The 25,383-nt window shown below is 53.4% G+C and overlaps 2 protein-coding genes across 2 annotated transcripts; both read left to right on the forward strand.

Moving 5' to 3' along the window:
- Positions 1-646: 646 nt before the first annotated feature.
- LOC132588349 (deoxyribonuclease-1-like) lies at positions 647-8,138 on the forward strand. The gene is made up of 9 exons (XM_060260721.1): positions 647-670; positions 3,036-3,192; positions 4,852-4,940; positions 5,119-5,202; positions 5,781-5,896; positions 5,997-6,109; positions 6,364-6,518; positions 7,400-7,496; positions 8,063-8,138. The coding sequence occupies exons 2-9, from the start codon at positions 3,046-3,048 to the stop codon at positions 8,114-8,116; spliced, it is 855 nt and encodes a 284-aa protein (XP_060116704.1). The 5' UTR covers positions 647-670; positions 3,036-3,045; the 3' UTR covers positions 8,117-8,138.
- A 3,280-nt stretch (positions 8,139-11,418) lies between these two features.
- Positions 11,419-22,955, forward strand: INTS15 (integrator complex subunit 15). The gene is made up of 6 exons (XM_060260896.1): positions 11,419-11,674; positions 13,194-13,415; positions 19,130-19,295; positions 19,810-20,328; positions 21,791-21,830; positions 22,558-22,955. The coding sequence occupies exons 1-6, from the start codon at positions 11,459-11,461 to the stop codon at positions 22,745-22,747; spliced, it is 1,353 nt and encodes a 450-aa protein (XP_060116879.1). The 5' UTR covers positions 11,419-11,458; the 3' UTR covers positions 22,748-22,955.
- Positions 22,956-25,383: the final 2,428 nt, after the last annotated feature.

Genomic DNA, 25,383 nt, shown 5'->3' on the forward strand with positions numbered 1-25,383 from the left:
CGTCCTCTCAGAAGAGGACTGGGGTGGCCAGGGGGGTGGGAGGGCGGGGTTGCTAGCTTCAGGCTGGAAAACCAGGAGGTTTGACGCTGGGGTCTGGGGTCCAAGGCCATAGAGCCCACCCTCCAAAGCTCTCCAGGGAAAACTGTAACCTGGAGATGAGCTGCAATTCCAGGGGAGACCTCCAGGTCTCCCCTGGAGGGTGGCGCCCTTAGCAGAGGTGCAGATTTCATTTTTCCCAGCATGCCCCTCTTCCCTGGGGCTCCTTTTGCTCTAGAGAGTCTAGAATGTCAGGAAGGTTCTTGGGGCAAGAGATGCCTTCTTCTCCCCACCGGGCGAGGCCAGCGGAAGCCGGGGCCTCACGGGCTCCTCATCGACCAGGGCAGGCTGGCCAAAACCTGAGCAGGAATTGCCTCCAGTCTGTTTGCGTGGGCACGAGGGAGGATTTGCTGAACATGAGCAGGCTCGGTGCCCAGGAACAGTCCTTGGCCAGGGGGTAGTGGTGGGACCCGGAAAGAAGGAATGGAGCTATCCCAAACCGTCCCCCCACCCCCATCTTCTGGCACACCCCAGGCACAATTGTGTCTTTCATTACAGAAAGGTGACTTTCAAGGAGGTAGAAAAGCCCTGCCAGAAGAATCGCCACCTGCTGCAGGCTCCTCACCTGCGCCAGGTAAGGCTGGCTGTCAGCTTGGAGGGTGGGAAGGGTTGTGGGCAAAGCCAGAGCCTGGGACATCCGAAGGCTGAGCTGCCATAAAACCAGAGGGGAAGGAGGTCAGAGGTCGGAGGTCAGAGCAGGAGCAGGTCGCTCTCGAGAGACAGAAACACTCTCTCTCCTCTGCCCGCCTGTCCCTGCTCAATAGAGTTTGGTTCCTTTTTGTCCTGGGTCTTTCTTCCAGTCCTGCAGCTCACCTGCCAGATTGTAATCAGATTGGAAGGTGAAGGGTCCTGCTGGGTTATTGGGGGCTACGCATTGCCAAAGCACTCTGGAAAGGCTTGTCCCTGCCCCCTACCTTGAGCCTCCTGACAGGGCCATGTGGACCCTTGGCACTGCAGCCTGGCAGCTAGACTGCCGCAATGCACTCAACGTGGGCCTGCCTGCAAAGACGGCTTGGAGACGGCAGCTGGTGCAGAAGGGCGCAGCTGATTTGCTCTCCGGGGCTGAGCAGAGGAAGCACCTCCATCTAGCTTGCAATCAGTTACCCATTAGGTTCCAGATGCAGTTCGAGGGACTGGTTGTGTCTTACCAAGCCCGTCACGGCCCAGCGGTGCTCCTCTCCGCAACACCTCCAGCCCTGCCAAGGGGCGAGAGCAACAGCTGGCCACCCACAGGCGGGCTCTGTCCTCCTGCCCCCACCCCCTGGAGTGAGGTCAGCAAGGCTCCAATGCTCCTCACTCCATGGAAGGTGTAAAATGGAAACGTTCGGGGGGTATTTTTATAAAAGGAATGGGGTTCTGGTTTCAGTTCTTTTGCGAGGGGGGGCGTAGCTAGAGAGCCAGTTTGGTGTCGTGGTTAAGAGGGGTGGACTCTAATCTGGGAGAAGCACGTTTGATTCCCCCACTATTCCTCCTCCACATGCAGCCAGCTGGGTGACCTTGGGTCAGCCACAAATTCTCTCTGAGCTGTTCTCTCCAGAGCAGTTCTCTCAGAGCTCTCTCAGTCCCACCTCCCTCACTGGGTATCTCTTGTGGGGAGCAGAAGGGGTGAGACTCCAAGGGAAGAGCAGGGTATAAATCCAACCTCTTCTTCTTCTCCTTCTTCTAGCTTTCCTCCTGGTGCTGCACTGTTCACTGGATGTATGTCTTTATTTCCTTATTCTCTCATTGTATCACCCGGTTTTTCCTCTACCTTATTGTATATACCAGACTGTGGGTGTATAAAGTGTCATCAAGTGGCCACTGATTTCTGCCCCCCCTCCCCCGTCCTGCACCCAGCAAGGGGTTTTCAAGGCAAGTGAGAGTGAGAAGAAGCCAAGGGGCTGGCCACAGCCTTCCAAGTATAGGCCCTGCTTCGCCTCCGAGAGCCAAGGGGATCGGGCTTCACCCTGCACGTTTGGTGCCATGGTTAAGACTGGTGGACTCTAATCTGGGAGAGCTGGGTTTGATTCCTACTCTTCCCCCTCCACATGCAGCCAGCTGGGTGACCTTGGCTCAGTCACAAATTCTCTCTGTGGTTCTCTCCAGAGCTTCCCTCCTGGCTATTCTTATACCATTTTATAACCGTCTGCCTTGAGTTTCCGGGAGGAAGGCAGCTGATGAGCAAAGTCAAACGGGGCGGACTTTCATTCCAAGCCAATAATAATAATAATAATAAATAATACCTTTTATTTATATCCCGCCCTCCCCGCCGAAGCAGGCTCAGGGCGGCTAACAACAAAGTTCAATATACATAGTACAAAAACAACATTTTAAACCATAATTAATTAAAAACTATTAAAATTCTGAAACAGTAAAATTAAATTGTGCTATTATCTAGATGGCGAACTAATTAGCAGTTCTAGTCTGTGAAGGCCATTCGAAACAAAATAGTCTTGCAGGCCCTGCGGAATTGCTCAAGGTCCCGCATTTCTTCTGGAAGTTGGTTCCATAACAGTGGAGCCATAACGGAGAAAGCCCGGTTACGGGTGCTTTGAAGTTTTACCTCTTTTGGCCCGGGGATAGTCAGCAGGTTCTTCCCTGCTGACCTCAGTGCTCTCTGGGGTTCATGTGGGGAGAGACGGTCCCTAAGGTAGGCAGGTCCTCGGCCATATAGGGCTTTAAAGGTAATGACCAGCACTTTGTAACGAATCCGGTAAGTAACTGGCAGTCAGTGCAGTTCACGCAGTCCCGGCCGTATGTGCTCCCACTTTGGGAGCCCCAGCAGTAATCTAGCAGCCGCGTTCTGCACTAGCTGCAGCTTCCGGGTTTGGCACAGAGGCAGCCCCATGTAGAGGGCATTACAGTAATCTAGTCTCGAGGCCCCTTTTCCTCCGCCAGAGGACTGGAGGGGGAGCGGGGAGAGTGATGGCCTGCCTGATTCCTTCTCTCTCTCTCTCGAGGATCGGGGCCATGAAGTCTGTGCTGCTCTCGGCCTTGCTGTGTGTCGCTCACCTCCTGCTGGATCCTGCCCTCTCCTTGCGCATCAGTGCTTTCAACATCAGGACCTTTGGAGACAGCAAAATGTCCAATGAGACCATTGGCAACATCATTGTCCAAGTGAGTTGGCTTGGCTAGGGAAGAGGTGCTTGTGAATTATGGGGCTCCAAAGGGCTTCTGGGAAGGGTTTCCCAAAGGGACAGCTACAAGTGTCCTTCTGGTTAAAAAGTCATGAAACCCAAGAGGCAGGAATGAGGGAGGCTTCTGCATACAAGATGAGAATGACCCTGTAAGACCCCAAAGGCTGGCAAAGCCTCCCCAAGCTGCTGGTCTGGAAACAAAAACGTCAGGCTTAGACAGAACGTTTTATCCACTCCAAATCAAATGTATATGCTGCTCTGCCCTTTGTAAAGGAATTCTCAGATTCTAGTACAAGACTTCAGCCACTAGAGCCAGAGTGATTTCCCCCTCGCCTTAGAGAGGGAAGGTGGCTCAGTGGTAGAGCATCTGCTTGGTAAGCAGAAGGTCCCAGGTTCAATCCCCGGCATCTCCAAAAAAAGATGTGAAAAACCTCCGCTGGAGACCCTGGAGAGCTGTTGCCAGTCTGAGGAGACAAGACTGACTTTGATGGACCAAGGGTCTGATTCAGTATAGGCAGCTTCATATGTTCTGCCGCTCTCCTGCTCCTCTTCTCTGTGGAGATATGCCAAAAATATTGTGCAGAAAACAACTCTTAAATAGTTTGTACAAATTAAGTATATTCTGAAAAGCATACAAAAGTTATCATACATTCATACATTCAAAACATTAAAGCCAAACAAAAGTCTCAAATACAATATTTCAAATTTCACAGAGTGGTCTTGGAAAATGAACAGCAACACCGAGCCTGATGCAGCTTCACTCCTGTTCCACGATTTCAAGTGTAGATGGTAGAAAAAACGCCGGCACAAGACAGTAGTGAGGCCTTTTGCCCAGTGTAGAACCCCCTATGTCTCAACAGTACAGTTCCACAGGAGTCCCTCTGCTGCTTGCTGGCTTCCGAAGGAAAAATTATTGCCTTCACACAATCACCGGTTTTAATTGCGTTACGCTGCCCTTGCAGCTTCCTCATAAGCCAACTGAAAATATCCAGCCAAGGTCTCTCTCAAACGCCCATTTCAGGCAGAGAGTGTGAAATCCGACAGAAGCCCTGTGGAGAAGAGCAGCGTGAGAGCGGCAGAAGGCGAGGGGGGGCACTTTCAAGACTTGCGACAGGGAAGGAGCTTTCTCGAGTCGCTGCAGTCTCTTCTGCAGGCAAGGGCAGGAGGGGAGTCCCTCTGTCCTCGCCTCTTGGATCGGAAATTGCTCCACTTGCCAAGATAGAAGGACAGACGAACTGACCTTCTTGTTGCATCTGAAGAAGTGACTGCTCCTGAAAGCTCCTCTCCTGCAGCCACAGATTTGGTGCTCCTAGACTGGCCCTTTTCTCCTGCTCCAGACAGTCTAACCTGGCCATCCACTTTGGCCTCCCTCTAGCCACTGCACCCCACTGGCCACTGCACCTCACTTCTAGCCCCCCTGCTTACAATCACTGCTCTTCCCGCACATGTGCGTGCGGCTGTGTCTGTCCACTGACTAAGGATGCACTTCCTACATGCCAGGAATGGGCTGCAGTCTGTCACCAAGGTTCCTGGCACAAGACGACTTCTTTAAGGCGCAACGAAGAGACTTGTCTTTCTTGTCCGCTGTTCCTCTTCTTCCGAGCTCACGAGGGTCCCTCTCTATTTGGTGCCCTTCCAGATTGTGTCCGCCTACGACCTTGTCCTGATCCAGGAGGTCCGAGACGCAGATCTGAGTGCCGTCAAGAAGCTGATGAGCCTCCTCAACCGGTGGGTGGGGCAGAGAGGTCCCGGGCCTGGTGTGGCAGCAAAGTGGGAGGGGCCGCAAGACCCTCTTTCTCCAGGAAGAGATGGGGGCTTGCCCCAGGGTGACCCCCTGCAAGGGCCTCTCCTTTGCTCCTCCCTTTTAAACACCTGTCTGCCCTGCGGCCTGCTCCTCCCTCCCTAGGGCATCAGCAGAGAGCTTCGGCTATGTGGTCAGCCCGCCCTTGGGACGGAACAGCTACAAGGAACAGTACCTCTTCGTTTACAGGTGGGCAGCGGGAGCAGAAGGCCCCTTGGGGCTGGAGGGGGGCTCCTTCCATGCCCCTCCCTCCTCAGTGCAGGCTCTCTCCAGGGGCACAACGGACACGATGGCACTTGAAACTCAGCGTGTGCATTGGTGCAGCCCCCGCACAGTCCCTGCTGCTTCCCTGGCCTTCCCAGCAGCCCCCTCCCATCTTCAGGCTTGGGTTGCCAACCTCCAGGTGGCACCTGGAGATCGCCCACTGTTACAATGGATATCCAGGCGGCAGAGATCACGTCCCCTGAGAAAATGACAGCTATGGGAGAGTGGACTCGATGGCCTTGCACCGCGATGAGGCCCCTTGCCTCTCAAACTCCCCCCCTCCCCAGGCCCCATCACCCAAATTCCCAGGTCTTTCCCACCCCCTAGCTGGCGCCCCAGGAAAGGGACTTCTCCAGCCTCTCTGGGGCTTTCTATTGCCCCTGGGCCCACTCGGGCCTCTCCCTGGCTTCCCCCTCCCCCCCCCGTGATGCCAGTCTTCTGGCTGGGGTCAAAAAGACCGCAGAGGTGGCACCAAGTGGCCGTCGCCACTTCTGTCTGTGCAGGAAGGACCAGGTCTCCGTTGTGAACAGCTATTTGTACGACGACGGGTGTGAGCCCTGCGGCAACGACACCTTCAGCAGGGAGCCTTTTGTTGTGAAGTTTGCAGCACCTCACTCTGGTAAGGACTGCCCCTCCCCCTGGCACTTCTTGGCCTCCCCCGGAACCTGAGATGGTTTCTGGGATAGCCCAGGGGGTTCCCTCTCTCTCTTTTGGCACAGAGGTGAAGGAGCTGGCACTGGTGCCCCTGCACACCCCGCCCAGCGAGGCCGTGGCAGAGATCGATGCCCTCTACGACGTCTACTGGGATGTGGTCAGCAAGTGGGGCACCCACGTAAGCCACACCAGGGCCCGGCAACTGCTCAGTCCCTGGGCGACCCGAACGCTGGGCTGGTCTGACCCGTCTCTTCTTCTGTTTTGTTGCTTCTCCGCTGCTCCCCTCTCTGGTGCCGTGTGTGTGCCAGGGAATGCCCAAAGACTCCACCTCAGTGCCTGGCCCAGAAGCAGCTTGAATGCTGGGCAGTGGCTCGAATACTCTGGCAGCTGCTAAATTCTCCTGCGGTTCAGAGTCCGTTTGCTTCTTGGCAGGATGTGCTCTTCCTGGGGGACTTCAATGCTGACTGCTCCTATGTCCGCCCTGAGGACTGGCCCCGCATCCGCCTGCGCACCAGCAGCGACTTCCAGTGGCTCATCCCTGACACTGCCGACACCACCGTGACGAACACGGATTGTGCCTACGACAGGTGAGCTGGTACCTGGCTGGGTCCCCAAGACTCTGTCCTGAAGCTTCCTCCCTTAGAGGGGCGACACAGAAAGGCAGGCTGGAGGGGAGGGGGTGAAATGCCCTTTTTTTTGGCCAGGAGATTCCCAGGCAAAGCAAGTCCCAAACTACCATCACTGACTGTACATGAGATAGGGTTGCCAATCCCCAGGTGGGGGCAGGGGATCCCCTGGTTTGGAGACCCTCCCCCCGCTTCAGGGTCGTTAGAAAGCGGGGGGAGGGGAGGGAAATGTCTGCTGGGAACTCTGTTATTCCCTATGGAGATTTATTCCCATAGAAAATGATGGAGAATTGATCCGCGGGTATCTGGGGCTCTGCAGGGCTGTTTTTTGGGGTAGAGGCACCAAATTTTCAGTATAGCATCTAGTGCCTCTCCCCAAAATACCCCCCAAGTTTCAAAAAGATTGAACAAGGGGGTCCAATTCTATGAGCCCCAAAAGAAGGTGCCCCTATCCTTCATTATTTCCTATGGAAGGAAGGCATTGAAAAGGTGTGCAGTCCCTTTAAATGTGATGGCCAGAACTCCCTTTGGAGTTCAATTACGCTTGTCGCAGCCTTGATCTTGACTCCACCCCTAATGTCTCCTGGCTCCACCCCCAAAGTCCTCAGATATTTCTTGAATTGGACTTGGCAACCCTAACACGAGTATGGCGGGGCTGTTGAGCTGTGTGGCTTCCTTCCTTTCCTGGCGGCTGCCTGATGGAACTTCCCCTCTCTGCCCAGAGGCCCTCTGACCACCCCTCAGCCTCTCTCCTGGACACCTCAAAGTGCTCCCCACATATTTCTGGAGCTCCCTCCCTCCCTCCCTCCCTCTCACATCTCTTTCTCCATGGTGCGTTGCAGGATTGTGGCTGCAGGGGCAAGACTGAGAGGCAGCACTGTGCCTGGAACAGGGCGAGTGAACGACTTCCAGAAGACCTTCGGCCTGAGCCAGAAGGATGTGAGAAGCTCTTTGGAACACTGCCGCTTGGGGGTCAGCTGAGGCCTGGCCACGGGGCTGCAGGACTGGGGCTCAGGACCTCAGCAAACCTGAAGGATTATGATCTATGCTCCCTCCTGGGGTCATCGGGTCCTGCCTGGCCATGGGTGGGAGATGGGGGGGGAGCTCCAGGTTGGGGAGTTCCTGGAGGTTGGGGGTGGAGCCTGGGGGGGGCAGGGACCTCTGCAGTGGGGAGCAGGGCCACAGAGGCCACCCTTCAAAGCGCTAGTTTCCTGCAGGGGAACTGATCTCGGCCCTCTGGAGAGGAGCTGCAATGCCTGGAGGCTGGCATCCCTCCTATGCCCAGGCTCTCTCTGCCTGTTGCCAGGTCTGTGTGGGAAAACACCTGGAGACTTTGGGGGTGGAGCCAGAAGAGGGTGGGGTTTGGGGAGGGGAGGGGCCCAAGAGTCCCCCCTCCCAAGCTGCCATTTTCTCCCGGGGAGCTGATCTGTGCCAGCCGGACATCAGTTGCCATAGCGAGAGGCCTCACCTGCAGGCCCTACATTCCGTCCTTCTTTCCTTCCCAGGCCTTGGCTGTGAGTGACCATTTTCCTGTGGAAGTGACCCTGAAGTCCCTCTAGGCTGCCTTCCTTTCCCTGCACACTGCCCAAGTGGCCCAGCAGCTCGGGGCTGCCAGACGCATCCCTCAAAGTCAACCTTTCTGTTTCCAAAGCAATCGGCACCATCTCTCACAAGCTCCCCCAAAATGTAATAAACGCTATTCAAATGTTTTTCTTGTTCTTCTGAAAGTCTCATGCCAGAGATCACAAGTGAATAGAAACCAGAGGGCAAGCCCCAGTTCTTGCTCAGACATGGGGTGCTTTCCCCTTGCAAGCGGAGTTCCTCCTTCTGCCCCTGGAACCTTCGCCATCCAGCCTCTTGGCTGCATCTCTGACCGAGAAGGAACCGTGCAGCAGCAGCAGCAGCCGCAAGGCTGGGGAAGCAAAAGTGCAGCCCTGAAAGTAGAAAAGCCAGCAGGGAAGAGCCTTCAGGGAACCACAGCGGTCTCTTATAAGGCAGGGAGAAGAACTGAAACACGGCAGTCCTCAGGCGGGCATTAATTTTGGGCCGTGTTCTAACTCAGCCCCATCCCCAACCTTTTAGAGGCTGTGGGCACCTTTGGCAGCCCCAGAGGATGGGAGCCACCACAAAATGGCCCTGCTGGAGATGGATCCACACGCAGATAGGAAGCCCAACGGCAGGCAGGGAAGGGACGTCAGTTTTAAAGACGCCGAGAAAGAGGAGAGAATACAAAACCAAAACGGAGGTGGCAGCCGTTGCCAAAACATTATTTTAATCTGCACAGCCAATCAGATCTCCAGACCCATTTTCTAAAAACACGTGGGGAGTTCCCTGGCTCCCACGGGCTCTCTGTACTAGCTCAAGGGCAAACGACCCATTAAGCAAAACTTCACAAGAGGATCTTCTTCTTCCTCCACTTCTGGAATTACTTTCTGGGACAATGAAGTATTTCCTGAAATAGACAGAGACTGTAGGCTGCAGTTTTGGTCCACTAGAATGTTTTAAAGCACACAGGACACAGAAACACACATGATCCCTGATACTGCTGTTTCTGATGGGACACACCTATAATATAGTGGGTTCAATGCATGGAGGAGACAAGGTTGCAGTGGTCGTAGCTGTTTTACATACGAACATATATATGAACATATGAAGCTGCCTTATACTGAATCAGACCTTTGGTCCATCAAAGTCAGTATTGTCTACTCAGACCGGCAGCGGCTCTCCAGGGTCTCAAGCTGAGGTTTTTCACACCTATTTGCCTGGACCCTTTTTTGGAGATGCCGGGGATTGAACCTGGGATCTTCTGCTTCCCAAGCAGATGCTCTACCACTGAGCCACCGTCCCTCCCCAAGTTACAGCATGGTAACCAGTAACTAAAGAAGACTCCTTAACTGGGCCAGCTATATACACTTCAAGGTTCCCACGCAAGGACGCCAGTGGACCATTCAAACCAGCCAGGGGGCCGTGATTGGAGGGGGGCAGCAGGGGTTTGGATCCTGCCTTCCATTGTTCCTGAGTCCCCAAGCTCAGTCCTACCAGCTCCAAAGAGCCAGGCAAGAATACTGGCATTGTATAACATCAGTCTGCATACACAACACCACCAAAAAAAAAGAGGGGGAAGAATCCAAATCCAAAATGAAGCTAGGTACCACAAAGGGTGAGCAAAAAGCACATGAAAATTAAAAAAAAATGAATTTATTACACAAAGCACTTAAAATAGCAATTTTAAAAACATAAACCTTGAATTTAGCCTTTAGACTGAAAGCCACTGGACTGAAGGTATAGTGCAAATGAGCATCTCCGAGTCGGTGACAGACAAGCAGGACCACAGTTAACCTGACACCGTGAGCATCTCAGAGTTGACAGACCACAAAGAAAGCCCCAGTGGACCAGATGGTGGAATGCATTTCTGCCCCGTGAGCCTCCTTTGGCAGTCGCAAATACACACACAAGTGTTGATATAGATTCAGGCGGGTCGTCGTGTTGCTCTGAAGCAGCTTGATAAAGGCTGAGTCCAGTAGCAGCACTTTTGAGATCACACGAGAGCTTATCCCTTGACCAAAACGTTGTTGGTCTTAAAGGTGCCGCTGGATTCAGACTTGGTTCAAGTGCTGATGCAGTTAGCCAGGCGGCCCATTCCTGAGAAACAGTTCTGAGAAACAGACATTTATTGTCTCATGCAGCTGCCTTTGGTCCAAGAAGTTGGACAGGTATATAGGAAACATCAGAAAGAACTACAAGCATTGTTTGTTTGAGTCTACCCCAAAGCAACTAGCATAGTCCAGCTCTCCTCCATTCTGCCCTGACAACAGAGGCTGGTAGAAGTTGCGTTTGGCCCAAGGTCACCTAGCAAGCTTCTGTGGCAAAGCGGAGGATTTGAACCTGAGTCTCCTGAGCTCTTAACCACTAAGCAGTAGCAGCAGCCCTGTTGGTTGACAAATAAAACAGAGTTTAAGTCCACTGCGTGTGAAAGTGTATACTCAGAATTAAGCTTGTTGATAGGGCTGCCAATCCCCAGGTGGGAGGGGGCAGGGGACCCCCGGTTTGGAGGCCCTCCCCCCGCTTCAGGGTCATCAGAAAGTAGAGGGGGAGGGAAATGCCTGCTGGGTATTCCATTATTCCCTATGGAGACTGGTTCCCATAGGGTATAATGGAGAATTGATCTGTGGATATTTGGGGCTCGGGGGGGGGGGCGGTGCTGTTTTTTGAGGTAGAGGCACCAAGTTTGCAGCATTATATCCAAAGGCTCTCCTCAAAACACCCTCCACGTTTCAAAAGGATCGGACCAGGGGGTCCAATTCTATGAGCCCCCCAAAGAAGGTGCCTCTGTCCTTCATTATTTCCAATGGCGGGAAAGTATTTAAAAGGTGTGCGGTCCCTTTATGACCAGAACTCCCTTTGGAGTTCAATCGTGCTTGTCACACCCTTGTTCCTGGCTCCGCCCCCAATGTCTCCTGGCTCCACCCCAAAGTCCCCAGATATTTCTTGAGTTGGATTTGGCAACCCTCCTTGGTAGTCTTAACAGTGATGCTGGACTCCAACTTTGTTCTATTACTATTAATATTATGGCGGCGCGGCGGCGAAGGTCGTTGCTGGTGACGAGAACAACGATGATAATGATGACGATAGAGCGGCGATTGTGACGTCACAAAGGAGCTGGGAGCCGCGTCGATAGGTCCGAAGCGCAGGGGTAAGCCCCGCCCCCGGACACGCCCACAGAGAAGCCTCCAAGTCCGCTCTCCCCCCGGCTGCCGGCAGGTGGCGCCGCAGAGCCGAGTCACGTTTGGCCCTCGGCGGCCGCCGTCGTCGTCATCGCGGCCGTGTCTGCCGGAGGGGGGGCGGGGAGCGGCGCGAGGGGAGCGGGCGCCTGACACGCGTCCCGGGCGCACGTGTGAACGATGAGCGACTTCCGGCTCTCACTGCTGCGGCGCGACGCCCTGAGCGCGGCCAAGGAGGTGCTGTACCACCTGGACATCTTCTTCAGCAGCCAGCTGCAGAGCGTGCCCCTCCCCATCGTGGACAAGGGGCCCGTCGAGCTCCTCGAGGAATTCGTCTTCCAGGCGCCCCCCAGCAAGGACCGCCCCGGCAGCGCCCCCGCCGCCTCCCCCGCCAAGGTAGGCCGCAGAGGGAGGGGGACACGCGTCTGGCTGCAGGATCCCTCCCCGGGCATTTGGTCAACAGGGAGGGGCCAGGCAGGCACCTCGGAGAACAGCCACGTTCGTGTACACACAGGGCACATGCTTTGACATATTTACTGCTTCACTGTTGTTCCCCCTTCATTGGATCCATACAGAATATAAGAGAAGAAGCCCTGTTGGGTCAGGCCAGTGGCCCCTCCAGTCCAACACTCTGTGTCACATAGTGGCAAAAAGAATCAAGAAGCCATCAGGAGGTCCACCAGTGGGGCCAGGACACTAGAAGCCCTCCCACTGTGCCTCCACCCCGCAAGCACCAAGAATACAGAGCATCCCTGCCCTAGAGATTAGAACAAGAGAAGCCCTGTTGGATCAGCCCAATGGTCTATCCAGTCCAACGCTCTATGTCACACAGTGGCCAAAAACCCCAGGTGCCATCAGGAGGTCCACCAGTGGGGCCAGGACACTAGAAGCCCTCCCACTGTGCCTCCACCCCGCAAGCACCAAGAATACAGAGCATCCCTGCCCTAGAGATTAGAACAAGAGAAGCCCTGTTGGATCAGCCCAATGGTCTATCCAGTCCAACGCTCTATGTCACACAGTGGCCAAAAACCCCAGGTGCCATCAGGAGGTCCACCAGTGGGGCCAGGACACTAGAAGCCCTCCCACTGTGCCTCCACCCCGCAAGCACCAAGAATACAGAGCAACACTCTCAGACAGAGAGTTCCAACAATATGCTGTGAGTAAGAGCCACTGATGGACCTCTGCTCCAGATGTTGATCCAATTCCCTCTTGAAGCTGGCTATGCTTGTGGCCGCCACCACCTCCTGTGGCAGTGAATTCCACGTGTTACTCACCCTTTGAGTGAAGAAGAATTTCCTTTTATCCTTTCTAACCCAACTGCTCAGCAATTTCATTGGGTGCCCACGAGTTCTTGTATTGTGATAAAGGGAGAAAAGGACTTCTTCCTCTACCTTTATCCCATGCAGCTGTTGGCTCCGTATCCTTGGCTGGTTGTCCCTGCTTTGTCTCAGAACATCTACATCATGTTATATGCTGATTTGGTTTTCAGTTCTGTCTATAAGTTTGAATGGTTTTCTCCCATTTCATTGTTAGCTGCAGAGGTGGGCGTGTACACACGACAGCTTATTATACTTTGAATTAAACTTTGTGGATCTTAAAGGTTCCTGACTGGACTTAACTTTGTTCTGTTGCTTCAGACCAACACAGCTGTCCACCTGGATCTATTGAATTTATCATCATCATTAGCTGTCACAGTCAGATACAGAATAAAGTTGCATCCCCAGCATCTCCAGTTACAGATGAGAGAGTGGGTGAGGGGAAAGGCCCTTTTCTACCTGAGACCTTGGAGAGCAGCTGCCAGTCTGTGTCAGCAATATTATGATGGATGAAGGGTCTGATTCACTGCAAGACAGCTTCACATGAGCCCCCTGAGGGTTGGCGAACAGCAAAGGATGTTTTTTCTTTATGCTTGCAGAGACTGAACTCACTTCAGGAGCTCCAGCTGCTGGAGATCATGTGCAATTATTTCCAGGAGCAAAGCAAGGACTCTGTCCGGCAGATCATCTTCTCCTCCCTCTTCAGCCCGCAAGGGAACAAGGCGGATGACTGCAGGATGGCCCTGCTGGGCAAGCTCGTCTCCATGGCGGTGGCCGTGTGCCGAGTGCCGGTCTTGGAGTGCGCGGCTTCCTGGCTGCAGGTGAGGCTTGGGCCAGGGCATGTGCTGGGGGCAGGATCCCACCACCACAACTCCCTGCTCTGCATTCCGCTGCTGTGCAGCACCTTCTTGCAGGGCAGAGAAAAGGCTACTTGCCTCTGATTGGCTGAGGCATGCTTTCCCTTCAAGTCCTGAGGCAGAGATAGTATTTATTTCTTTAAAGCGTTATTAGCCACCTTTCTTCCTTATGGAGCTCATGGGTGACTAGCAGCAGAGACAAGATACGCAAAAAACAAAACTGAAACTCACAGTTCAGGACTGCTGCGTGAGTTCAGCCACACTCATCCCCCCCCCCGTCTCTTCCAGGTTCCCTCAGGAGCCACTCCCAGGCACTAGAGCCAAGTCAGCCCCTCTCCAGGTCTGCTGCTCTCCAAGGCACACAGAACAAACAGAGTTGGAAGGGATCCTCAGGGTCATCTAGTCCAACCCCCTGCACAATGCAGGGAACTCACAACTTTTCCCCCCTGCCCTCCTTCTCATGGTCTGCCCAAATTCACAAAATCAGCATTGCTGTCAGGTGGCCATCTAGCCTCTGTTGAAAAACCTGCAAGGAAGGAGAGCCCACCACCTCCCGAGGAGGAAGCCTGTTCCACTGAGGAACTGCTCTAAACTCACAAACCCCTCCCCCTAAATTCACAGGATCTTCATTGCTGTCAGATGGCCATCCAGCCTCTGTTGAAAAACCTCCAAGGAAGGAGAGCCCACCACCTCCCGAGGAGGAAGTCTCTTCCACTGAGGAACCGCTCTAAACTCACAAACCCCTCCCCCTAAATTCACAGGATCCTCATTGCTGTCAGATGGCCATCCAGCCTCTGTTGAAAAACCTGCAAGGAAGGAGAGCCCACCACCTCCCGAGGAGGAAGTCTCTTCCACAGAGGAACCACTCTAAACTCAAACCCCTCCCCCTAAATTCACAGGATCTTCATTGCTGTCAGATGGCCATCTAGCCTCTGTTGAAAACCCTCCAAGGAAGGAGAGCCCACCACCTCCCGAGGAGGAAGCCTGTTCCACTGAGGAACTGCTCTAAACTCACAAACCCCTCCCCCTAAATTCACAGGATCTTCATTGCTGTCAGATGGCCATCCAGCCTCTGTTGAAAAACCTCCAAGGAAGGAGAGCCCACCACCTCCCGAGGAGGAAGTCTCTTCCACTGAGGAACCGCTCTAAACTCACAAACCCCTCCCCCTAAATTCACAGGATCCTCATTGCTGTCACATGGCCATCTAGCCTCTGCTTAAAAACCTCCAAGGAAGGAGAGCCCACCACCTCCCAAGGAGGAAGCCTGTTCCACTGAGGAACTGCTCTAAACTCACAAACCCCTCCCCCTAAATTCACAGGATCTTCATTGCTGTCAGATGGCCATCCAGCCTCTGTTGAAAAACCTCCAAGGAAGGAGAGCCCACCACCTCCCGAGGAGGAAGTCTCTTCCACTGAGGAACCGCTCTAAACTCACAAACCCCTCCCCCTAAATTCACAGGATCCTCATTGCTGTCACATGGCCATCCAGCCTCTGTTGAAAAACCCCCAAGGAAGGAGAGCCCACCACCTCCCAAGGAGGAAGTCTCTTCCACTGAGGAATCACTCAAACAGTCATACAAGTCATGCTTGTAGCCGCCACCACTTCCTGTGGAAGGGATCTCCAGGATCATCTAGTCCAACCCCCTGCACAATGCAGGGAACTCACAAACACCTCCCCCTAAATTCACAGAATCAGTATTGCTGTCAGATGGCCACCTAGCCTCTGTTGAAAAACCTGCAAGGAAGGAGAGCCCACCACCTCCCGAGGAAGCCTCTTCCACTGAGGCATCACTCAGTCATAGAATCACAGAGTTGGAAGGGATCTCTAGGGTCATCTAGTCCAACCCCCTGCACAATGCAGGGAACTCACAAACACCTCCCCCTAAATTCACAGGATCCTCATTGCTGTCAGATGGCCATCCAGCCTCTGCTTAAAAACCTCCAAGGAAGGAGAGCCCACCACCTCCCAAGGAGGAAGCCTGTTCCACTGAGGAACTGCTCTAAACTCACAAACCTCTCCCCCTAAATTCACAGGATCTTCATTGCTGTCAGATGGCCACCTAGCCTCTGCTTAAAAACCTCCAAGGAAGGAGAGCCCACCACCTCCCAAGGAGGAAGCCTGTTCCACTGAGGAACTGCTCTAAACTCACAAACCTCTCCCCCTAAATTCACAGGATCTTCATTGCTGTCAGATGGCCACCTAGCCTCTGCTTAAAAACCTCCAAGGAAGGAGAGCCCACCACCTCCCAAGGAGGAAGCCTGTTCCACTGAGGAACTGCTCTAAACTCACAAACCTCTCCCCCTAAATTCACAGGATCTTCATTGCTGTCAGATGGCCACCTAGCCTCTGCTTAAAAACCTCCAAGGAAGGAGAGCCCACCACCTCCCGAGGAGGAAGTCTCTTCCACTGAGGAATCACTCAAACAGTCATACAAGTCATGCTTGTAGCCGCCACCACTTCCTGTGGAAGGGATCTCCAGGATCATCTAGTCTAACCCCCTGCACAATGCAGGGAACTCACAAACACCTCCCCCTAAATTCACAGGATCTTCATTGCTGTCAGATGGCCACCTAGCCTCTGCTTAAAAACCTCCAAGGAAGGAGAGCCCACCACCTCCCAAGGAGGAAGCCTGTTCCACTGAGGAACTGCTCTAAACTCACAAACCTCTCCCCCTAAATTCACAGGATCTTCATTGCTGTCAGATGGCCACCTAGCCTCTGCTTAAAAACCTCCAAGGAAGGAGAGCCCACCACCTCCCAAGGAGGAAGCCTGTCCCACTGAGGAACTGCTCTAAACTCACAAACCTCTCCCCCTAAATTCACAGGATCTTCATTGCTGTCAGATGGCCACCTAGCCTCTGCTTAAAAACCTCCAAGGAAGGAGAGCCCACCACCTCCCGAGGAGGAAGTCTCTTCCACTGAGGAATCACTCAAACAGTCATACAAGTCATGCTTGTAACCGCCACCACTTCCTGTGGAAGGGATCTCCAGGATCATCTAGTCCAACCCCCTGCACAATGCAGGGAACTCACAAACACTTCCCCCTAAATTCACAGAATCAGTATTGCTGTCAGATGGCCACCTAGCCTCTGTTGAAAAACCTGCAAGGAAGGAGAGCCCACCACCTCCCGAAGAAGCCTCTTCCACTGAGGCATCACTCAGTCATAGAATCATAGAATCACAGAGTTGGAAGGGACCTCCAGGGTCATCTAGTCCAACCTCCTGCACAATGCAGGGAACTCACAACTTCCCCCACCCCTGCCCTCCTTCTCATGATCTGCCTAAGTTCACAGGATCAGCATTGCTGTCAGATGGCCACCTATTCTCTACTTAAAACCTCCAAGGAAGGAGAGTCCACCACCTCCCAAGGAGGAAGCCTGTTCCACTGAAGAACCGCTCTAACAGTCAGGAAGTTCTTCCTAATGTTGAGCCGGAAACTCTCTTGATTTAATTTCAACCTGTTGGTTCTGGTTTGACCTTCTGGGGCAACAGAAAACAACTTCAAACCATCCTCTAAATGACAGCCCTTCAAGTACTTGAAGATGGTGATCATATCGCCTCTCGGTTGTCTCCTCTGCAGGCTAAACATACCCAGCTTCTTCAACTTTTCCTTGTAGGACTTGGTCTCTAGATCCCTCCCTCCTCTAGACACACTCCAACTTGTCTGTCTCCTTAAACTGTGGTGCCCAAAACTGAACACATATATTCCAGGAGAGGTCTAACCAGAGCAGAATAAAGCGATACCATCCCCTCACATGATCTGGACACTGTACGTCTGTTGATAAAGCCCAAAATTGCATTTGCCTTTTTTGCTACTGCATCTCACTGCTGACTCATGTTCAGTGTACAGTCCACTAAGACCCCTAGATCCTTTTCACACAACGACTGCCAAGACAAGTTTTCCCCATCCTATAATTATCGCATCTGAATTAAGTCATCTGTTGACCTTTGTAACTTTATTGTCTGTTTTTTCAACTCTGATTTAACTCTCTTCTGTGTGAGACAATGAGGAATTATAGAGTTTGCTGCCATGTGGATGTAGGTATAGCCATGAGCAAGAGAGCATAAGAGAAGCCATGTTGGAGAAGCCAATGTCCCATCTAGTCCAACATTCTGTGTCACACAGTGGCCAGGGGCCATCGGGCGTTTCACCAATGGGGCAAGAAGTCCTCCCACTGTTGCCCCCCCCAGCACCAAGAATACAAAGCATCACTGCCCTAGACAAAATGTTCCATCTGTACCTTACAGCTAATAGCCACCTCTGTTCCGTATGTTTATCCAGTCCTCTCTTGAAGCTGTCTATGCTTGTAGCTGCCACCACTTCCTGTGCCAGTGAATTCCACGTATTAATCACCCTTTGGCTGAGGAAGGACTTCCTTTTATCCGTTCTAAGCTGACTGCTCATTAATTTCATGGAGTGCCCACTTCTCGTATTGTGAGAAAGGAAGAAAGGTCCTTCTTTCTCTACCTTTTCTATCCCATGCTTAATTTTGTAAACCTTTATCATGTCACCCCTCAGTTGTCGATACATGACAGACTCTTTCCTGAAACACACCAATAGCTACTAGCCGTGGTAACTTAAGAGTTACCGCCATGTCCAGAGGCAGTAAACCTCTGAATACCAGTGCTGGAAAGTAGCATTCAAGGGAAGGTTTTGGCCCTGATGCCTGGTTTGGTGACTGATTTGTCACTGTGTGAAACAGGATACCAGTCTGATCCAGCAGGGCTCTTCTTAAGCAGAGAATTCTTTTTGAACCACTGCAGTCCACCTCTTTAAGAGCCCCATGTCGCAGAGTGGTAAAGCTGCAGTACTGCAGTCGGAGCCCTCTGCTCATGACCTGAGTTCAATCCCAGCCAAAGCTGGTTCAGGTAGCCAGCTCCAGGTTGACTCAGCCGTCCATCCTTCCAAGGTCAGTAAAAGGAGTCCCCAGCTTGCTGGGGGGAAAGTGTAGATGTCTGGGGAAGGCAATGGCAAACCACCCTGTAAAAAGTCTGCCGTGAAAATGTTGTGAAAGCAACGTCACCCCAGAGTCGAAAACGACTGGTGCTTGCACAGGGGACCACCTTTAACTTTTTAAATCCACCTATGTTGCCCCTCTGTATGAGTTACTGTGTTCAGTACTGCCATTTTTTCTTAGCAAATCTTATGAATATAAGAACATAAGAAAAGCCATGTTGGATCAGGCCAGTGGCCCATCCAGTTCAACACTCTGTGTCACATAGTGGCCAAAAAAACCCAGGTGCCATCAGGAGTTTGATCAGTAGACCCAGAACTCCAGAAGCCCTCCCACTCTTGCCCCCCCCAAGGACCAAGAATACAGCGCATCCCTGCTCCAGACAGAGAGTTCCAACAATGCTCTGTGGCTAAGAGCCACTGATGGACCTCTGCTCCACGGGTTTATCCAATCCCCTCTTTTGTGTGTTGTTATATTTTGTAATGTGCATCCTGAAGAATCTCTCCAAGTGGCACAAGGAAACTCTTAGCCTCAGCCTATCTCACTGACGCGGGGGGGTGGGGTGGGGATTGCAGGTGACAGAAGAAGGCTGCCTGAGTCCCGCCACCCAGCTGAGGCAAAAGGCAAGTCTGCTCTGCATTGTGCAAGAGGCTGAGCTGAGTGGCGTCACACGGCTCCTGCCCTCTCTGTGGGTCGTTGCCAGCGTTTGGAACTCTCTTCCAGCGAACCCCGACGGTCTACTGCGTGAGGCTGGCCCAGGCCTTGGTGGACGACTACTGCAGTTTGGTGCCCGGCTCCGTTCAGACCCTGAAGCAGATCTTCAGCGCCAGCCCTCGCTTCTGCTGCCAGTTCATCACGTCAGTCACTGTGCTCTACGACATGTCCTCAGGTACCGCCCTGTCCCCTCAGCGCGAGGAGGCGCAGTGCTCACATCAGGTGTGGAAGCGCCTTCTGCCTTAGGAAGAACAAGGCCCACAATATTGATTGATTTGCTGCAATTGCAGTCCGTTTTTCTACTTGCCAGCCTTCCCTTCTCCATTTTCCCTTTGCATCAGCCCTATGGGGTAAGCGAGGTTGATAGTCTGAGTTGGGATCTTGACCTTCAGGGCTCCACACCACAACGAAGCGCAGAGGGTGGCCTGATCAGCTGGGGTGGAAGGGAGAGAAGAGAGAGTCGGTGCTGGGGGGGTGGGTCTGTCTAGACCTGCCAGGGCCTCTCCTGGTGAGAGAGCTCGCTTCGCCACCTTGCTGTTCCTCTCTCTGTGGGCGGAAGCAAGAGTTGCGGGGCCTTTGCTGTATCCTCAAGGGCCTTGGCAAAGAGAAAAAAAGGTCTCCCTCTCTCTCCCTCACGGGGGCTTGCAATGTGTGGGGTTCCTTCAGCGGTGCGTCTCCCTTCTTTCCAGACGAGCTCATCCCCCCCGCAGACTTGCTGGAGATGGTCGTTTCGTGGATCTTCGAAGACCCGCGCCTGATCTTGATCACCTTCTTGAACACGCCCATCGCGACCAGCCTGCCCATCGGCTTCCTGGAGCTCACCCCTCTCAGCGGCCTGATCCGCTGGTGCGTGAAAGCCCCCCTGGCCTACAAGCGCAGGAAGCCCCCCCTGGCGAACGGCCACCCGGAGGGCAAGCAGGCCAAGGGCTCAGCCCCCGAGAGCGACTGCCAGCCCCTCTGCTCCAAGCTGCACCTCAGCGTCCTGCAGGTCCTCATGTTGCTGCAGGGCCACCTCACCGAGAAGAACCTCTACGGCCGCCTGGGGCTGGTGCCCTTTGACCACGTGGTGGCCCTCGTGGACGACATCAGCCGGCTCTCGGACGAACTCAACCCCCTATACGCCTCCCAGGAGGTGGAGCTGGCCCTCGACCGGCTGGCCCAAGCCCTGCAGGTGGTCATGGCGGCTGGGGCGCTGCTCTGCACGAGAGGTCGGTGGCCGGGGAAGCAGCAGAGGGAGGGGGCAGGGCAGAGGGGGGTGGGGGAGCATCGCGGGTGAAGGGGACAAGCTGCAGGCAAGTGACTCTGCTGGCGCTCATAGAAAGCTGCAGTGGTGGAGTGATAGAAAAGAATCTCAGAGGCCGTCTAGCCCAGCCCCCTGCTCAGTGCGGGAGGAGCCTGCAGAATCCCCGGCAAGTGTTTGTCCACCCACTGCTTAAAGACTGCCAGTGTGAGGAGCTCACCACCTCCCTAGGGAGCTGAAAGTGCAGAAAAGGGCAACTAGAAGGATTAAAGGGTTGGAACACTTTCCCTATGAAGAAAGGTTAAAACGCTTGGGGCTCTTTAGCCTGGAGAAACGTCGACTGCGGGGTGACGTGATAGGGGTTTACAAGATAATGCATGGGATGGAGAAAGTAGAGTAAGAAGTCCTTTTCTCCCTTTCTCACAATACAAGAAGTTGTGGGCATTCGATGAAATTGCTGAGCAGACAGGTTAAAACGGATAAAAGGAAGTCCTTCTTTGCGCAAAGGGTGATTAACATGTGGAATTCACTGCCACGGGAGGTGGTGGCGGCCACAGGCATAGCCAGCTTCAAGAGGGGGTTAGGAAAAATATGGAGCAGAGGTCCATCAGTGGCTGTTAGCCACAGTGTGTATATATATGTATATATAAATTTTTTGGCCACTGTGTGACACAGAGTGTTGGACTGGATGGGCCATTGGCCTGATCCAACATGGCTTCTCTCATGTTCTTATTCCCCTGCTGAACTACTCTGACTGTAAAAAAGTCTTTCCTCATCTGCAGCTGGAACATTCCTGCCCTTCATTTAGACCCACGGTTGTGATCCTCTCCTCTGCTGCCAAGAGGAACAGCTCCCTGCCCTCCTACCCTAAGGGACAGCCCTTCAACGGCTTCTAAAGAGCCATCCTATCCCCCCCCCCCCACCTCCTCTTCTCCAGGCTGAACACTCCCAAGTCCCTCAGCCTTTCCTCTTGGTCTCCAGGCCCCTGGTCATCCTCGTGGCTCTCCTCTGCACCCGCTCCATTCTGTCCACCTCCTTCTCGAAGTGAGGCCTCCAGAACTGCACACAAGGCTCCGGGGGCGGCCTGAGAAATGCAGGGTGCAGGAGACCTGGGTGGTCTGCAGCTCTGCTACAAGTCTGGTTGTCAGCAGGTGTGCCTGGCTGAAAGATCAGGGGGTTGTGCTCGATTTTCTCTCTGTCTCTGCCCCTTCTGCCTGCCAGGGTCCCCGGGCATTCCCTTTTCCCTTCATCCACAAGCTCATGAGGCTTTCTAGGTGGACCTTCTGGCTCAGAGCTTGCTGATGGCGGTGGGCTCCCCGAGAGTGGGCCCAGGAGGCCCATGGCACAGCCTCGGAGGAGAAAGCGCCTCTGCTGAGAAGCTCCCCCGGGCGACAGATCCTCAGGAGATTTTTTTTCCCACTCTCTTTCAGAGGACCTCAGGACGGTCTGCTCCAGACTGCCGCACAACAAGTAAGGACGCTGCCTCTGTGTGTTGGAAGGGGAACCTTGTAAAGCGTGGGTCACCAGCCCTTTTCGGCCCCTTTGGGATTCTGGCCCTGTTGTGTGAGAGCAGCCACGAAACGGTTGTCCTGCCCCACAGTGCAGAGCCTCGTGCTGTGGGGGCAGCTGCTGCCTGAGCAGCATTTTTAAAAACCTGCACAGTCTATCACATCTCCAGTACCCAATCAGAAGCCTTGCTTTACAAAAGCGCCGCCTGGCCCCACCCACTTTCTATAAAAACTCACGGCAGGCACCAGGGGAGGTGTTGGGACTCCTGCTTTAAATTGTGCCGTGTGCTCTGTAGGGGGACATGGGCGCCAGGCCTCTGCCCCCATGGGCAAAGGAGGAGACGTGAGACAGCAGAGTACTACTCGTTCCTGCTTGAACAATGACGCTGTGGTCTAATGCTCCTAATTGGCATGTTGTGGTGCCCTTGCCTGGTGGTTGTGGTGCCCTTGCCTGGTGCTCCTAATTGGCATGTTGTGGTAGCCTTGCCTGGTGGTTGTGCTGTGAGTATTTGCGCTGGTTTGTGACAGGTGGCTTTGTTCTGCATAGCCTTTTGTGTCCAAAGTAAGCCCTCGGTTGCCCACCTGGTGACTGGCTGCCCACCCGCCAGCAGGGGGCATAGCAGCCATCTCATTCCTTAGGCTCTCTGTGCACCGCCAAACTCCTTCCCTCTTCTCTGTTTTCCTTGCAGCCTGCTCCAGCTGGTGGTGTCGGGCCCGGTCCAACAGCCGTCCCACGCTGCTCTGCCGCCAGGGTTTTACCCCCCCATCCACACGCCTCCGCTGGGATATCCGGCTCACACGGCCATCCCAGCTCTCCCTGCTCACCCCGTGCAGACTTTCATACCAGGCATGGCCTTTCCCTACCGGCCCATCCACTGAAAGGACTTCCCCAGAGCTTGGACTGGCGAAGCTGTTTTCTTCCTGCAGAGAAACAGACATCCTTGGGAAACATTTTGTCTCCACATGCAGCGCTACTTCATGATGTCTGCAGAGAGCTCTTTTCTACCAAGAGTGAACCAGTGGCGCCACTGCCAGATATTAAAATGGAACAGTCTTTTTTAAAATAAACCCGATTGTATAGATACAAGAGGCCGGGTCAGTGTAGGTGGGTTTTTCTTACTGTCCAGCTAGAATGACGGGTTGAGCAGCGGTGCCTTCGGGTAGGGAATCCACCCCCCCTCCCCCCCATTCCTCTTGAGTGGAAATTCTGGATGAAGCTTGTGTGAAAGTCAGGTGAGCTTCCAGTTCACTTCTTGGCCTATCGTGTGAATGCGGCTGCATATACATTGTCCCTTTTCAGTGCAGATTTTTTGCTTTGAAAGTAGCAGTTGGGCATTTGCGGCTAAAATGCGGGGTGTGGGGGGAGAAAGAAATTATCACTATTCTGCCGTTTCATTTCCAGATACTGTTTGACAAATTCAGTTTCCTGCCCTCCCCCAGGAGATAGTTATTGCGACTGACCAATTATGGTAACTTTTAATATTTTGTAACTGGTAGACTTTTGCACGGCATTGCAGCTGGTAAACTGTTAAAGTGAACTAAGTCACCGCTTAAAAGTAGGACAGCGAGAGAGAACACTGCTACTCTTGAATGCACTGCTGTGCCAAAGGGTGGTGTCGGTGTGAAAAGCATATGCAAGACTGCAGTTTTGGGACACGATCCACTGTGCCCATCTCCTGCTTTTGCGGTTCGTAGAAACCGCTTCAAGGGCCAGCCCGTAAGCTTTGCAGTGGTGGATGCTGGCAGAAACGTTTTTGCCTTCACTCCCGATTTCGTACTCTGCAAGCGATGGACCGCTATACGCACACACTTTTTTCTCACCTCTCTCTCAGCCCCTGCTAAATGTCTGTTATGGGGGAGGAAGGGAAAGGAGATTGTGAGCTGCTCTGAGACTCTTCGGAGTGGAGGGCGGGATATAAATCCAATATCTTCATCTACCTCACAGGGTGTCTGTTGTGGGGGAGGAAGGTAAAGGGGATTGTGAGCCGCTCTGAGACTCTTCGGAGTGGAGGGCGGGATATAAATCCATATCTTAATCTACCTCACAGGGTGTCTGTTGTGGGGGAGGAAGGTAAAGGGGATTGTGAGCCGCTCTGAGACTCTTCGGAGTGGAGGGCGGGATATAAATCCAATATCTTCATCTACCTCACAGGGTGTCTGTTGTGGGGGAGGAAGGGAAAGGAGATTGTGAGCTGCTCTGAGACTCTTTGGAGTGGAGGGCGGGATATAAATCCAATATCTTCATCTACCTCACAGGGTGTCTGTTGTGGGGGAGGAAGGTAAAGGGGATTGTGAGCCGCTCTGAGACTCTTGGGAGTGGAGGACGGGATATAAATCCAATATCTTCATCTACCTCACAGGGTGTCTTGTGGGGGAGGAAGGTAAAGGGGATTGTGAGCCGCTCTGAGACTCTTGGGAGTGGAGGGCGGGATATAAATCCAATATCTTCATCTACCTCACAGGGTGTCTGTTGTGGGGGAGGAAGGGAAAGGAGATTGTGAGCCGCTCTGAGACTCTTCGGAGTGGAGGGCGGGATATAAATCCAATATCTTCGTTTTCTTCTTGCGAATGAGTGCTAAGTGTACTGAAAGTTTATTTACCAGCCTCCTGTTGGGGCCTGGAGATCTCCCAGAATTCCAACTGATCTTCCGGTGCGAGAGGGCAGTGCCTCTGGAGGAATGGCTGCTTTGAGCACAGACCACGTCGCATCACATCCCTGCTTAGCTCCCCCCCACCCCTGCAGTCACCAGGAATTTCTCAACCTGGAGCTGACAATCCTAACGTTAGTGTGTTTTTCTGTGAGGGGGGGCGGAGCAGGTCTAATTCTGGATTTCAGGGAAGGCGGGGGGGGTGGGTGGGATGTGTGTGACTGCCAGCCTTCCTCTCTGTCCAGCCCCCCCCCCCCCAGGTGTAGATCCCGGTGGTGCAATGGGAGGGGCAAGCCTGCTTTTTGGCCAGTCACGTAGGGTTGCCAGCTCCAGACCAGGATAGTCCTGGAGATTTGGGGGGAATTGAGCAGGGATATGATGCTGTAGAGTCCACGCTCCAAAGAAGCTGTTTTCCTCCAGAGGAGCTGATTTCTAAGAAGTCCGCATGCCCAAAACGGCTTATACCTAGAAGAATTAAACCTTGTTTGTCTTAAAGCAGGACTGTAACTAGGTGGGAACAGCGCCCGCTCTCAGCTCATGCCAGACATACTCTCTCCTGGTACCCTGACCAATGTTCCCTCTAAGCTGCAGAGTCTTGTGAGCAAAAATTCCATTTTGTGAGCTCCTGGCATTAAAGTTGTGAGCTCCTGTATAAATGATTCTGCTCTGGGGCCATTTCTCCTGAACTAAAACGGAATGGTGCGAGCCGGAGGCTAAAAATCTGTGAGCTGGCTCATGCTGATTCAGCTTAGAGGGAACACTGACCCTGATCCCCTCACCTGTTGCTTAAAAAGGTAAAGGTACAAGCACCAAGTTGTTCCAGACCCATAGGGTGATGTCTCATGCCTATTGCCGATGCTTTGTTAA

Source organism: Heteronotia binoei, chromosome 20 (genome assembly GCF_032191835.1).
Source record: "Heteronotia binoei isolate CCM8104 ecotype False Entrance Well chromosome 20, APGP_CSIRO_Hbin_v1, whole genome shotgun sequence".
NCBI lineage: Eukaryota > Metazoa > Chordata > Lepidosauria > Squamata > Gekkonidae > Heteronotia > Heteronotia binoei.